This window comes from Ciconia boyciana, chromosome 6 (assembly GCF_034638445.1).
Source record: "Ciconia boyciana chromosome 6, ASM3463844v1, whole genome shotgun sequence".
NCBI classification, from domain to species: domain Eukaryota; kingdom Metazoa; phylum Chordata; class Aves; order Ciconiiformes; family Ciconiidae; genus Ciconia; species Ciconia boyciana.
In genome coordinates this window covers 520,758-535,772 of record NC_132939.1, presented here as the reverse complement: position 1 = coordinate 535,772, position 15,015 = coordinate 520,758, and the positions used below count along the sequence as shown (strand labels likewise).

Genomic DNA, 15,015 nt, shown 5'->3' with positions numbered 1-15,015 from the left:
CCAGGCTGTAAAAAATAACCCCCAGTCACGAGATTAGCGTTAAAAGAGCAGGATTTTGCCGTGCTGTTAGGAGCAGCCCTGGGGGCTAGTTTAGCTGGGAAAAGGGGCCGGGTTGGGAAAAGCCGACCCCGATCACGTTGGACCTTTAAGGGATGACTCAGCCTGGACCTGACCTCAGACCTAAGAGGCTGAAAAGCCACTGGTCAAGTCCACGCACCCCTCTGCAGCCAGTGGAGAGATGGGCAGAGATTTACTCTGCTTGCAAAAGAGGTGGAAGGAGAAACCATCTATCATAACAATTGCTTTTTCTGCTGTTACTTCTCCCTTTTTCCATTCTCATTGGAAACGTTTCAGCCCTGGTGCAGCGCACCAAAATCCCTCCGAAGCCCAACAGAAAAACCACACACGCCGAGAGAAACCACGCCGTGCTGGCACTTTATCGATCCCCTCTCCGTTTTCCCCTCCTTTCGACCAAAAACCGCCTCCCAAAGAAATCCCCCCCTCCCCGGGAGCCCTTGGGACCCACGTTCGAGGGCACCACCGATTTCAGGGGGCTGCCAGGGAGCCCGCGGGATGCTGAGGAGCCCGGCTGGCGGCCGGGCAGTGCTTTGGGGAGGTTGGTGCCGGTTTTGGTCCATTTGAAGGGAGGGCTCCTTTCTCGGCGGGTCTGTTCGCAGCCCCCAGCGCATGCGAGGGCGACCCGGATGGGGAGAGACGCAGCCAAGGAGTTGCTCCATCTTCTGAATATTTTGGCGGCGAGATGCTCCGGCCAAGGCACGCCAGCAGCTCTGCCTTTTCAGCGCTGCAAAGTCTCGCTCAGCCCCTGCCCGGCTGCAAGCGCCGTGTCGCGGCGGCTCTCGGTCGAGCTGCTGGCCGGGCAGAGCCCCCCTCTGCCCGCTGTCCCCGGGGCAGAGCCGGTGTCGGGGTGCGGGACCCCGGGGCCGCGACGGGCTCCCCCCGCCAGCAGCCTAGTTTCGCCGGAGCGGGTGCCACATGGAGACGGGCTTCCTCAGGGTGGCCAGCATCTGGTTCCAGTGGGTGATGCCCATCCCGCTGGCCGCCGGGCCGATGAGGACGTGGCCCGTGTTGTCGGCACGTCCGTCCTCGCCGCACTCGGCCACCGTCACCCGCAGGGACAGGTCCTGCGGGGAACGTGAGGCCGTCACAAGGGTCCAGCATAGAGCGGCCGCCGCGTCGCTAGCGCTGACGCCACCCCCGTGTGTACCTATCCCCATATGCCCACACAAACGTACCTCCCAACGCTAATCCATACGTACACATCCCCTATATTCCCCCAGCCCGTAAATACACATCCACCAAAACAGCTGTACCCCGTATCTACGCATCCCTCTATACCCCACCCCATTCACGCACATCCCCCACACCCACACCCCATACTTGAAAACTATATATGCTTATCCCCATACGCAACCATACCCCCTATACCTGCATCCTCCTATACCCCGCCACCATACTTACACATCCCCCACGTCCCTAAACCCCTATATGCACCCATCCACCTACCCTGTATGTACGCATCCCCCTATATCCCTCAACCTACACATGCACATTCCCCCCAACAGCCATACCCCATACATACATATCCTCCATACATACACATCCCCTCCACCCCTTACCCCATCCATACATCCCTCCAAGCCATATATGCACATATATGGCCCCCACCCCACCGCTCCTACGATGCCCCAGAACCCCTCACGCCCCAGGAAGTCCTCACTAGCGCAGGGACGTGGGGACCTCAAGGAGTGATGGGACGTGTCCCCCCCAGGCTGGGACGTGCCCGGGACGGACCTGGAGCACGATGGCCGGCACCGAGAAAATCATGGCCTCGTTGAACACGGGGTTGGTGTCGTCCCTCTTCACCGCCGTCTTCTTCTTGCTGATCTTCCTCCCGTCCTGCAGCAGGTACACCTTGACGAAGGGATCTGCTCGGGGCGGGGGGAGAGAAAAACCCCGGGGTCAGGCATGCGTTTCCCCTGCGATGTGGAGAAAGCGGGGGAAACCACCTCTGGTGGACCTTCCTGGTAGGGTCTGTCCTCAGCGGGAGCCACTCCAATAAATATCCGTGTAGGGCAGCAGGATAAACCAGGAGGAAAGCCCACCTCCAGCCCACAGAAGACCAAGGGACCCCTGCGCCCACCCGGCACCCCCTGCTTACCTGCGGTCACTTTGCCGTTGGTCCACACGAGGTTCTTGGCTTTGACCACCACCACCGTCAGGCGCTCGGCCGTGGGCAGGTAGCTCAGGGACAGCAGGATCTCCCCCACTGTGTCCACTGCCTGCAGGACACAACGTGCCATCACCCTTCAATCCCGGCCCAGCAGGGAGGAGAAAGCCCCAAAAAAACCTGGGTGGGAGACAGACTCCCCCCCCTCCCACCTTGTTCATGTCCTGCAGGTAGAGCCAGGCGTTGAAGGGACGCATGGCCAGGTCCAGGTCGGAGAGCTTGAGCTCGGCCACGCCGGTGCTTACGTTCCTCTCGTCCTCGTCGATGCCGAAGACGGAGAAGCGCAGGCTGTTCTCCTCCAGCGCCGCCGGGTCCAGCGGGATGGAGAAGCGCTCGTCGAAGGCCACGGTGTAGGCGCTCCGCTGAATCTGCCGCGGGGAAGGGGGGGAGAACGCCTTGATACCCACCGGGTTTTGGGGCCGCGTCCGAGATCTACCCCATTTCTCTCGTGGGAATTGCAAGAAGCACGTGGCTTTGGGGCGGCGAGGGCAGGGCATCCCCCAGCCCAAAGGAGCTGGGGCGTCCCAGCCTCGATGGGGACAAAACTTATTTCCCACCTGACCACAGCAGCCACTCAGCGATTGGGGTAGAAAATAGGGGCCATGACCTGCCCCGTTGCCCATTAATTCTTTTAATTAAAAATTGAAGGTTGGTCTGGTGCTCTCGGATGCAAGAGCCGGGCACCCGTGCGCCCCGGGAGCTCGGATGTGTGGCCGGCTCAGCCACTCCAGGCTGCAGGATTTGGCCGAGGGGGTGCAACCCCCAGCCCCTCTCCGAGCCACAAGCTCCACAAGCCCTAAACGTGCCAAATGGGGACGATGCTTTTTGCCAGACCTCGTCCCCACGTCACATCATTCACGTGGAGCAAACGCAGCAGCAACTCCCTGGGGCCCCATCCTGCAGGGTGCTGGGCACTACCCAGTTCCAAAGCGCTGGTGGGGGCAACTGCTCTGAAATCACGGCTTTAGAGACTGTTTCTCCCCTGCTCCTGCCCTATTTCTTTCGGCATCCGAGGTAGCACCCACAAATCAGGGGTTTGTCCTAAAAGGAGGCCCGGTGCTCCCACGGGATGGAAAGCTGCAGCCTTGGATGGCGCGGAGCAAAGCGGAGCCCCCAGCTCCCCGCTACCCATCCGAAGCCGGGTGCTGCAGTGGAAAAGGGATCCCGCTGTGGGACCAGGGGGCTCAGCCCTGAGCCCATCGGGCTTCATCACCCCAAGAGCCACCCGGACTCCCCAGCAGCGGTGGGGAGATGGTTCATCTCATCCCAAGGACTTTCTCACGTCTGTCTGTCTTCTCCTAGGCATGCTCCATCCCTGGGATGAAGGACACGAAGCAGCTCACGAGGTGATACCTTCCATCACCCCCTTCCTAGCGCAGCAGTCCCACGCTCTCCCATCGGATGTCATCGACCCCCAGCCCTGGGGGATTAAAGTACGTCTAGGGGAAAAGCAGACGTGCAGCTATCTGCTCTGTAGCACTGGTGACTATCTGTCTGCAGCCAACATTACATTTTGGGATCTCTGGATGAAAGGTACAACAGAGATGTTAGCTGCTATTTAAAAAAAAAAACATAAGGACTGTAAAGCATTAAAGGAAAAGAACCAAATGTGTCTTTATGACTTGTCTCAGGACAGCAAAAGAGGGTAAAAAGTGCTGGTGAATTATAAATAACCATGCTAAATAATAAATATCTCCAGAGCATAAATAAAGAGCCCGATCTTTGGATAGAAAAATGGTCTTAAAAGGGTGCTGTGGAAATATTTCAAAGGCAGTGGTTTTGTGCTCGCTGGAATGGCACCTCCACCCCCACGGAAAGGTTTCTTTAGTGGGATGAAGCTTTCTGCTCCTTCTGGAACATCCTGATTAAATCAAACTGGCTGACCTTGAGCTTTCTAGCAGCTGCTGAAAGAGAACTGAGGGTCCTGCTTTCCGAGAGCAGCTTTTGGGGCACTTACAAAGGGAGGCTTCGCCCCCAAAACACCCCTGGCTCTGGCCCTGCCGGTGCTGGTGCAGCCGCCCGGATCTTCAGCCGCCGCATCCCATGTGGGGAGGGAAAGCATGGCGGCTGCCGCAGAAAGGAGAGGCGGCCGCGGACGCCGCGCTCGGGCTTCGTTAGGGTGATCTGAGTATGCGGGGACACGGCACGATGCCAGCAGCATGTGCCCAAAACATCGCCTCTCCCCACATCCCACCTCAGACCGCTTCCTCCACCTTCCACAGCATCCCCAGGGGAAGTCAAGCAGGAAAACTTGCCGCAAGCCGTGCTCGGAGACAACAAAGTCATCACACATCCCAGTCAAGGGGGAGAAACTTCTGCCTCAGCCGGGCCTCTGATGCACAAACCCATCCACGACCCCCCTACACCGCGGAATGCTGAAACCTCCCGAGCAGGGCTCCAAAAATCCTGTGCCAACCGCACCCCGCCCCACCGCGTCCGGACCTCCCTGCTCGCAAGGCCCCATCGCTGTCTTGGGGAGCTCGGCCAAGGGATGCCGCGACCCAAAAGCAAAGGCTGCAGCGGGCACGTGGCGAGCGATGCCACGTACACACGGGGTTCTCATGCAAAGAGGGGCGAGCGGCTCACCCGGGAGATGCCGATGATCTGCTCGGCCGGGAGCAGGCTGATGCGCATGAAGCAGGACTCGAAGCGAGCATCCTCCTTCTCCAGCAGGTCCTTGCCCTGCAGCAGCGTCACGTGCAAGGTGGCCGCCTTCCTGTCGTACTCCATGGAAACCTCCACCTGCCCCACCGTGAAATCCTGCCCAAAGTTGTTCCCGATGGAGGAGATGGAGCTGAGGGAGTCGGCCGAGATGGATTTCTTCAGAGGGCCATAGGGGGCCAAGCCCAGGTCTTTGCTCATCAGCTCCAGGCTCCCCAGCTCGTTAATGCTCTCAAAGGTGTCGTCTGCCCGCAGGCTGCTCTTGCGGATGGGTGAGGTCTTCTCCAGCGCCCTCTGCGAGCCCGGGGCCATCCCTCGCTGCGAACAGGGAAAGGAAAAGCAGGCGATGCAATCCCATCCCTTCGTACAAAGCCGGGGACAGCTGGGATTCGCTGGCGCCTTTTTGGATGCCTTACGGCCCCTGCGTGGCCTCAAGCTGCCACGGCAGCAAACCCTGCACCTCCTGCAGCTCCCAGGCCCTGCTTACAGCTCCACGCTGATCCCCCCAAACTCTCCAGCAGCGCCAGGTTGTCTCCGACAGCTTTTCCCCCCCATGGGAGGATGCAGGTGATATTTTTGCCCCTCCAGCAGCTCGTGTGTCGCAAAGGGAAAGGAGGCGAGCCGAACGCTCCGCCCTTTTACCTTGTGCTTAACGTCCAAACACGCCGCCCCGTACTTTTGCTCCAGGTATCGGTAGTCGTAGTTGGGGAAGGGGGAAGGTGCCGGGTAGCTGCCGGAGCGCCAGAGCTTCCAGAGGTTGATGGCGGCTATCCCCAGCAGCGCCACGGCGCCGGCGGCGTAGATGCCGATCTCCCACTGAGGCGGGCTCGTGGCGACTGCGAGGGGACAAGAGGCACCGTCAGCCAGCCGCGACCCCGGGGCAGAGCCTTCATCCTCTGCTGCTCCCACGCCAGAAACTCAGCTCTAAGCTATGAGGATGGGATCGGCCGGGGGGGGGGTAAAACCACAGCGTCCCACTTGGGCGGGTTGGAAGCGGTGTCAGGCAGCAGCTCCACACGCCAAAAAATTCATGGTCCCCGCTTTGCTTTCCTGGGAGGCGAAGGGCATGTGTATTTCAGCCCGGTTCCCCAGCAAACAAGGAAAATCACTGAACGGCTGCGTCACCCCAGGGGTGCCGGGGGGTCCTTTCACTAGCTACGCATGCGACCCGCTTACAGATGTGCTCAGCACACATCTGCATCGCCCTTTCCACCACAGGGAAAGCCTCGCTGCTGCCTGGTTTCCCACGGGCTGGGGATGCCAAGAAAATCCAGAAATAGGAGAAGAAAAAAAAAAAAAAACACCCAAACAAAAAGCTTTAGGAAACAGGGGAAAAAACCCCACAACTGCTGCCGATGTGATCCAGGGAGGAGAAAGCCCGGGCTTGCAGCTGCAAAGCAGGGAGGACACGGCAGCCCTGCGATGGTACGCTGAGCAGTTGCTGCTGCATTGCACCAGCCTCCATCACACCAGTGACTGAACCAACACCAATCACTCAGTGTAACATAAAAAAGGGGGAAAAAAAAAAAAGATTTCTCATTACAGAGCGCTGCCGGGAAGTCCTCCCGCGTCACGCCGTGGTGCTCCCTCCTTCAGCAGCAGCTTCAGAGCCAGAAAAAGCCCAAGCCAGGCTTACTCCCACCTCACATCTGAGCAGAGGGACAACCCGCTGCTTCCCCCCCGCCAAACCTCCTCCGGCAGGAGCCAGCGAAGGGATGCGTCGAAAGGAGCCAGCTACCCGCATCCAAAGCGCCTAACGTTGATCCCTCCAGAGGGCCGCAAGCAGCCCAGAGGGGTCCCGCGGGTCAAAGCCTCGGGTAGGAGCCAGGTCCTGCTTCCTCCCCCCCAGGCCAAACCCCTACGATCTGCAAAGGGCTGTGATTTATCCCCGCACCCCCGGCCAAGGGTGCTGGGGAAGAGCCGCAGCTTTCCAGAGCGCTCCCGCACACAGAGGATTTTGGTGCCGTCACACGCTCCCGCTACGGCAGAGGGGCAAAACTGGGGCAAAATAACCCTTGACTGGGCTCCTACTTCTGAATAACTCCAGGTGCAAATCCCAGCTGAGCTGGAAACTCGCTTCCTACTCGTACCTGCCCGTTTTCTAGGGCTGAGCGCCTAATGTTGGAAAGCTTGGGATTTTTAAGGGTTTTACCCTTGTATTAGGAAATTAAACCCCGTACGCATTTGCAGCAAAGGATTCCTCCGGCAGAAAGCAGCGAGGATCAGCAATCCCTCCCGAGAGAGAGCAGCTCAACGTGCAAGCCCCCGCCAGCTCTGCCCCCAAAATCCTTCCCCAGGGCTCGCTCAGAAGTACTCACCGCTTAAGCGGTATCTGCTTACGTGACTGTTGTCCATGGCAAACGCTCCCCGCTAGTAGAACAGCCTGCAATGCGTGAGACAACGAGTTAGGATAAAGGGAAAAAATTAAAAAAATAGCTGCCTTTTGATTTTTTAGTAGGGATGCTAAAGAGCTGCTCCCCCTCCATCGCTCCTAGCCTTGCCTCCTCTTCCAGGCACAGAGCAAACGTGCGCTAAAGCATCTCAGCCACTAACAGAGGAGCTAAAGAGACTGAAAATCCCACGGGAACCAGGAGAGCGGCCACGCCGAGACACAGAGCTGCAGGATTTACCTCGGGAGTATTTAACGGGTGACATTCTCAATCGCTCTTTGTGTGGATGTCTCCCCTCCAGGCCCTTTGCTGCTTTTCTAATCTCTTTTCCAGCTCAAATCTTGCCTTTGCCTTCTGTGGCTTTCCTCAGCCTCACCCGAGGGGCTGCTCCGCGCCCGCGGCTCTGCCGTGGCCACGTGCGAGAGGAGCAGCCCGATTTCTGGGTCATTGCAGGGTTAGATGATGCCGTTCCCCGGGAATCGATTCCCGCAGTGGGAAAGCTTGATTGCCGCCTTCCCCAAAGGGGTTTTCCCAGGTGAGGCGTACGCGAGGTCCATCCTAAATGTAAGGAAGCTGCTCTTCGGAGACAGATCCCAGCGAAGGCATCGTGCGATGCCGAAGGGCATTTATCCAAGCCAGCTATTTCCCGCTATGCAAAGGGGGTTTGGGATCCCCCGCAAACACCCACTAAGCAAACCCAATGGTAACTGAGCCAGCACCCCCCTTGCTGCCTGGCCTCTGTGCTGGGAGATGAGGGACCGCAGTCCGCAGGTGCGATCCCACAGACCACAATCCCCGAACCCCAAGCCCAGGGACACGTCTTCAGCATCGCGCTTAAAATTTCCCCACCGTCCCCATCAGAGCCCCCCCAAACCCTCTGCAAAACTCACACGGCCCCAGAGCCCCCTCGTCACGCGGGAGGAAGAGCTGGATTTCCCTCGGAGGGACAGTCACGCGGTATTTGGGTATCATCGCCCAGCTCACCCCGGATGCTCACAGATTCAGGCACTGTAGGGGTGATCAACCCCCCAAAACCATCCAGGCTTGGATTTTAATAGGCAAAGGTGGAAACTGCGGTGCATTATAGCGTAAAATATCAGCCACGCTGGCCTGACGTGGCTGGGGGACCCCCTCTGCAAGGGCCACGCGGTCCCCCCTTGGCGTAACAGCAGGAGGATGGGTTTTTTCTAAATGTAATTGAGTCTAACCCAAAATGACAGCAAGGCCGGGACAGGGCTGGGAGATGCCCATCTCATCCCCCAACTTCTTTCCTCAGGCATAAACCTCTGTGTGCAATGGATAAACACTCAGTAAAACCTTGGCTGAGAACGTGCTAAACTCGTGTCCTATATGGACTGAGCTCAGCTTAAGGGACACTTTGCTGTTTAGCGCTGGAAATCCACCTTGACATCTTAATAGCGCAACGTTATGGAGATTTACCCAACACAGCCTCTTTTTATGTCCTGAAAAACTGCCGTGCCTAACTAAGAGGCTCCATTTCTTTCGATGTTTCCTGGTGGGTTTTTTTAATATGAAAAGACGGAAGTTTTCAGGACCGACTTTCTCTGCAGAAGGGCAAACATCCCTTTTAAAAACCCTCCGTTTCTTTCCAATTTCCCATTTCTTTCAACGCTTTTTCCCCCAACCATCCTTTCCTAACGAGCTCTAAGCAGCAACTTAACCACATTTCCAAGGCATCACCCAGAGAGACACCGAGCGACTGCAGCGTTCAGCACAGGAATTAAATTAGGTGCTATTTTCCTATTAGCAAAACAACATCAGCCTTTCCTGAGCAAGCAAACGAAGGTGCGAGGCGCTCGGGGAAGGGGTTTATTGCATCTGACGTTAACTAAGCTCTTCCCTGCGAGTGTTTCCCTGCCACGCTCTGTCGTCCCCCCGACCTGCCTTTCAAATCCCTTCCCGGGAAATCCAGCCCGAGGGATCAGGAGGGGACAGGCACCGCTCTCCCACCGCCACCAGCCCAGGGACGCCCGGTTTTGTCCCCGCGGAGACCCCGAGGCTCGGCAGAGCCCTGGCTCGGAGGGTGCGGGGCCTCCTCCGCCGCAGCATCCCTCCGCTGAGGGACGAGGCAGCTCCGCTTTCCTTGCGAGCTGCTGCAGAGCTCGGGATACCTGTTCCTGCTTGGGGGGACGATAAAATGGCTGGATGCGGGGAGAGAAACAGCAACAGAGCCACGTGTCCCCTCTGGAAGAGGGGGGCCTCCCCCCAGACTTGGGGGGGGCTGACACCTCGCCGCTCTTTTGGCATCGTGACCGTCCGAGGCCCGAAACAGCTCGCACAGAAACCCTGGGCGCTGGGCCCAGAGCACCTGGACCAACACCACGCAGACACCCTCCAGAGCACGCTGCAACCCCGAAATTTCACAGTCCAAGTTGTAAACCGCAGCAGCGATCTCCGCGTTCAGCCTTTCCTTCTTGCCCTAACCCAGACACCGATGCCCGGTTTCGCCGGGTGCCCGAGACCGGGCTAAACTCTTCTCACTGGTGAGCTCGGCCCTCCAGCAATACCCCTCCTCTCTTCCAGCACCAACCCTGCTGCTCCCACCCACCCTCCCCGCGCCCTGAGCACGGCTCTTCCATCCCCCTCCATCCCTCTCCTGCCGGGGGGGGAAAGCCCTGCCTGGCCTCGATCCGCAAGGCAGGAAAGTAGGATCGAGTCTGCTGCTGGCACGTTTGTCAAAAAAAAAAGAAAAAGAAAAAGAAAAAACGCACCCAGAACTTGACAAAACGCAAAGGTTCGGGCTCTGCCCCTCGTTCATGCTCGACCCCGAACTCGCGCACCCATCGCCCTCCCCATCCTACCCCCGAGCCGCAGGAGACGAAGCAGCCTCCTCCCCTCGGGCAACAGGGGTGCACCGATCCCGCCCGATTCACCCCCAAAGGCGAGGGCCCTGCTCCACCCCCCGCCTCCCGTGGCCACCAGGCTCGGCACGGGAAACGCCGGCTTCGCCACCGGCAGAAGTCCGGATCCTTCCCAACGCTTGTTGCTGTATTTTACCTGGGCAGGTAAAAACCACCGCGGGCGGGAAAAAAATCGTGGGGGCTCCGTGCAGAAGAGCGGGGACCCTCCCGGCAGCCTCCGGCATGAGCTGGGCAGCAGCGGCGCGGTCGCTCCCCAGCCGACCCGAGCGGGGAGAGGAATGCAGCTATTTCCCGGCTGGGCGAGCTGGCGAAGCGGCAGGGCGACCGTGCGGCGGCGAGTCCCGCACCGCCCGGCTCCGGGCTGCCCGCAGCTCCCGGCGGGCTTCGAGTTCAGCGGGGTGGGCTCCTGGATCCGGAGAGCCCCCCTCCCGCCCCGGCTCCGACGGCGGACAGCCTGGGATGCTTCGCCGCAGGAGCCCTGGGACTCGGGATCGGCCGCCGGGCTTTGCTGCCTCCCCCTTCCCGCGCAGGCTGCGGGGCCGGCCGGCCGAGGGGGGACTGCGGGCCGCGCCTCCCGCTCACCCCTGCGATGAGCTGGGCGGGCTCTGCGTCCTCCAGGGAGAGGCACGCTCTGCGAGCCGGCCAGACCCTCCTGGAGGCTCTGCTCCAACCCAGCCCAACCCCGCGGCAAAGCAGGGGAGGAGAAGCAAACCCCCCACCCCCCCGCCCCGGCTCTCTGCCCCGCAGGAGCGAGCAGGGGCGGTCCGGAAAGCGGCTCCCAGCCGGCTTCTCCCGCTCAGGGCTGCCGGAGGGACGCAGGGGAGGGACGGGGGGACACTGCTCCGCCCGGAGAGGCTCCCGGGCAGCCGGCTGGCCCGCAGCGACAGGGGCTGCCCGAGCAGAGGGGCCGGCTCCGCTCTCCCGGGGCAGCGGGCGGGGGGAGCCGGGGCGCCTGGGGGGGCCGGGGACGAGACGCAGAGCTCGCTCGCTCCGGCTCCCCTCCCAGGGTCTCGGCACCCAGCTCCGCAGGCTGGCAACTTTCCTTAGGAAGTTGCCGTAAAAAAAAAAAAAAAGAAAACGCCCCAAATCCCCCAAAGCCACCCCAAGCCCAACGCGGAGCGAGGAGGGACGCTGCCGGCCCCCGCTCCCCGAGCCCCGCCGCTGCGGGCGGGCAGCCCTGGGCACACGCAAGGCAAACCCGGCAGCGTGCCCCGGCCCCCCGCACCTCTCCCCACGCCGTCACCCGTGTCGCATCCCGCGGGGCTGGACCACGACCCCCCCCTCCCCCTCGGCCCCCCCCGGGCAGAGCCGCCCGCCCTGCGCGCCGGCAGCCCCGCCTCCCCGCTCCTCTGGGGGGAAAAGCCGCGTTTCTGGGCTGGGGGGGCCTGCGGGCGGGGCCGCCCCGGGCTCCACCGGGCTGCGGGCAGCGGCCCGGCCCGGCCCGCCGCACCCCCGCGCTGGGGCGAAGCGGGGACGGCGCCCGCCGCCCCTTCCCTTGAGCCTGGGGCTCCCCGAGCCGAGCGCGGCCCCGCTGGGGCTCACGGCAGCGGCGGCCTTCAGCCCCCGCCGGGGCTGCCCGGGCCCCATCGACCCCCCCCGCTCTCCTGCTGCCTCTTGCAGCACCTCTGCTGTCAGCTCTCCCGCCTCACCCAGCGGGACCACCCCATGGGCCCTGCTTATTGTTTCTCTCCATCAGCACCCGCGTCCCCCCCTCTTGCCCCCCAAAGGGTGCCACTCTCCTCCGCAGAAGCCCCGGGGGGCTGTGGAGCATGAGCTGAGGGCCAAATCCTTGGATCCGCACCCGACCCTAAGTAGGCTTCCAGGCTGCTCTTCTCTCCAGAAGGGATGGGGAAGGTAACACCAGCCCCCTCCCTCCATCCCACCTCCCGGCCGGCCGTGCAGTGACACCCGGGGTCCTGCAGTGACACCCGGGGTCCTGGGCGAATGGGCTGCCCAGCAGCACCGTCTTGGCTCTGCCTCTTCATAAAGAGGATCCATCAGTTCTCCTCTCCCTCAGTGCAGCAGAAGGCAAAGCTTCTTCTCAAAGTGCCAAGCGGCATTTACATGGGACGTGGCCCAAAAAGCCCTTTCAGCAGTTCAGAGACCAAAAGCTCAGTGCCCGCTGGCAGGTGCCTTCTCCTGTGACAAAGCGATCATCAGCCAAAGCGCTCCTACACATGCTCTCATGTGACAGGGATGGAGATCTTTCCTTTTCTTACCTTCATAACCATGTTTTCAGCCACCTTACCTCAAATGCCAGACCACCAGAATTTCAAACAGTAAGAGATTCACTGTGCTTGAATTGGAGAAAATGGAATAATTGCAATTTTGTGGGGGGAAAAAACCCATGCACCCCAAGCAAAGACGGTCTCAGCTGGCCACGCAGAGCAGCGTGACGCTCCAGAGGACCTTTATTCCCAGGAAAACCCAGCAGCAGGGCCAGTTCACCCATCTGCTGCCCTGCCGCAGGGCTCTCCGGCTCCTGTGCCGGGTCAGTCCGGGGAGGGCCAGCACTGGGAGATGGCCCTACGATTCTCCTGGCAGGGAATTAATTTTAGGGAGAAACCAGGCCAAGGTTTGACTGTAACCCAAAAATGCTGCCTGGGCAGGAGAGGAGCCTCATCCTGCAATCAAGGGTCCTTTCCAAGAGCAGGGCTTCCCAGGACTCAGGCTTTTCCAAAATGCAGCCCTTCCTCTAGGTGTATAAAACCCAGTTGGAAAAAGAGCAAGCCATGGCTTCCTTCCCCAGTTCCCAAACCTCATCTACCACAGAGATTAGAAATGGTGTTCCCGAGGGACTTGGCAGGCTGTCCCTCCCTGCGGCGCAGCCCCGGACACCAGCACCCTCTTGCAGGGCCACCTCAAGGCTCTCCACCGCTTCAGCCCCGCAGCAAAGGCAGCTGCAGCTGACCTACGGGGAGCTGTTTTAAATGGGATCGGGTTTGGCCGAGTTTTGGTCATCTCCGAAGGCCCCAGTTTGGCATCTGAAGATTCATCCAGCCTCACACAGATGCTAACTAGCCTCTTCAGCATCAGTTTCATATTGCTAACAGATGGCACGAGTTTATCATCACCCTTGTGCTTAGGTCAGGCCTTAGATAACTGTGAGGATAATTAAGTAACAGCATCTCAACGACGCAGACTGATAAACAAACCCTTCCAACGACCAACACACGAGCAGTTCAGCTGGTGGCAAGGTGGCCCTCATGGGGTTTTCAGGTGGTCAGGCTTTTTGCCACCATGGGGATGTAGCAGAGGTACCTCAGCTGGCTTTGCCAGTGGCACGTCCAGCCAGCCCACTCTGCAGGAAAAAGCTGTTCTTGGTCAAAATACCCCTGGAAAAGCTCCCTGACAGCAGTCAGCCTGCATAACTGGCATTTTCCAGATGGTTAAACCGTCTCTCCCATGCTGGTTGTTCTTACACATTCAGCTGTGGAGGGGCTCTCACCTTGCATCTAACAGCAGGCAGCTTTTTAAGTGCTCTTTCAGCCACAGGTGATTTACCTGAATTACCTTCCCCTAGCCAAGTCTGAATTCCTGTAGGAAACACCATCTAGAGCAGTGCTCTGCAACCTTTTAAGTCTAAAAATAATTAAAAAAGACCACTTATCCTTTTAGAAAAAAAATACATAAAAAAGAAAAGAAGGTGCTCAAACCTAGAGGACAAACTGTCCGGGGCTGATGAGCAGAAGGCAGGCAATGTTCAGATAGCCCAGCAGCCGCTCAGCCAAAATCCCTGCTCACTGCAGGCTCCCACCAGCAGAGGAAGGTAAAAGGTACCTCTGAGGAAGGAGCCTTAGAGAAAGAGAGCACCAACATGCCCCATGTACCCCCCCGGCTTACCTCCTTGCAGGAACAAAGTCACTGCTGCTCCTTCACCTGGCATTCACAGGCAGGTGAGCGAGGGCCATCGCCTACTCCTTTGCTAGGCACAGCTTAGCAAGTCCAGCTTAAGGAAAAAAAAAATATTAAAAAGAGCAGAATGCTTGTGTCAGAAGCTGATGATGCCAAAAGCATCATGCAGGCCCTTTTAAGGCCAGCAATAGGACCAAAAAGTCACAGGGGAAAAGAAAAAAAGCAGCAAAGAAACCCTTCTGCAGCCCTGGCTGCTACTGCTGCCTCCTCCCAGCATGACAGGCAGCTGGAATCGCGACAGGGGGAGCACAGGGGGAGAGAAAAGGGTGGCAAGATGGACCCACAAACTGGTGATCATCGGAGCTTTAGAGACCGCAGGGTACGGGCCGCTTGCCTCGAGCCGTTTTCTGACTGCCCGAGTTGGCACTGTCACTGGAAGCCCGTGCAGCGGGTACGTCCAGAGTGCCGTTTGCAACAATTCAGTAAAGGCAATTGCTGACTAACGTAAAAAGCTCCGAAGCAGCCGCTTCCCCTTCAGTCTTCACCCAGACTGGCACACCCGGCACCTCGCAGGGCCAGCACCTCCTTTGTGAAGACCAGGGAATTTCAGGCGTGAATGCTACGGACTGCAACGGCTGCATTCACTGAAGCTGTGTGTGTACAGCAAGGGGAAGGGAGTAACTGGCTTCTAAGGGCTGTGGAGCACTACTGCACCGTCTGCAAGCAGGGACAGAAACGAGGGTGCAGGCAGGTGTCTCCTCAGAGGCAGTTAGCAGAGTATTAGCAACTCAGAACCACCACCTAAAATCCTGTCCTAACAAGTATGACAGGCCACACAAATGGGCGTGAGGGACATCAAAACTACAGACCTCAAAGCAGTGTCAACCCCCTGCCAGCTTGCCTCCAAACCGGAGAGAAACCACTTGCAAGAAGGGAGTCACCCACAACAGCATTAGCTGAGCACATTCTCACTCGCCCA

General features: G+C 59.3%; 1 protein-coding gene across 2 annotated transcripts; it reads right to left on the bottom strand.

Annotated features, from left to right (window-relative positions):
- Nucleotides 1-422: 422 nt before the first annotated feature.
- SYT12 (synaptotagmin 12) lies at nt 423-14,187 on the bottom strand. 2 transcript variants are annotated; one of them, XM_072866063.1, is made up of 8 exons: nt 14,025-14,187; nt 7,228-7,292; nt 5,552-5,745; nt 4,835-5,227; nt 2,401-2,616; nt 2,180-2,300; nt 1,813-1,946; nt 423-1,142 (listed from the first exon to the last, which is right to left on the bottom strand). In XM_072866063.1, exons 2-8 carry the CDS (start codon nt 7,262-7,264, stop codon nt 969-971), a joined length of 1,269 nt encoding a protein of 422 aa, XP_072722164.1. In that variant the 5' UTR covers nt 7,265-7,292; nt 14,025-14,187; the 3' UTR covers nt 423-968. The 2 variants fall into 2 exon arrangements, with proteins under 2 accessions (XP_072722164.1, XP_072722163.1); XM_072866062.1 differs by lacking the exon at nt 14,025-14,187 and adding an exon at nt 10,318-10,858.
- Between the last annotated feature and the right edge of the window lie 828 nt (nt 14,188-15,015).

What these genes read in the sequence shown, in the direction of transcription:
- SYT12 (XM_072866063.1), bottom strand. Translation starts at nt 7,264, where the DNA reads ATGGACAACAGTCACGTAAGCAGATACCGCTTAAGCG. An exon ending in AGATCATCGGCATCTCCCGG is followed by an intron (nt 2,617 to 4,834) that starts GTGAGCCGCTCG and finishes TCCCCGCGGCAG; the next exon opens with ATTCAGCGGAGCGCCTACAC. An exon ending in TGCCGGCCATCGTGCTCCAG is followed by an intron (nt 1,143 to 1,812) that starts GTCCGTCCCGGG and finishes CGTTCCCCGCAG; the next exon opens with GACCTGTCCCTGCGGGTGAC.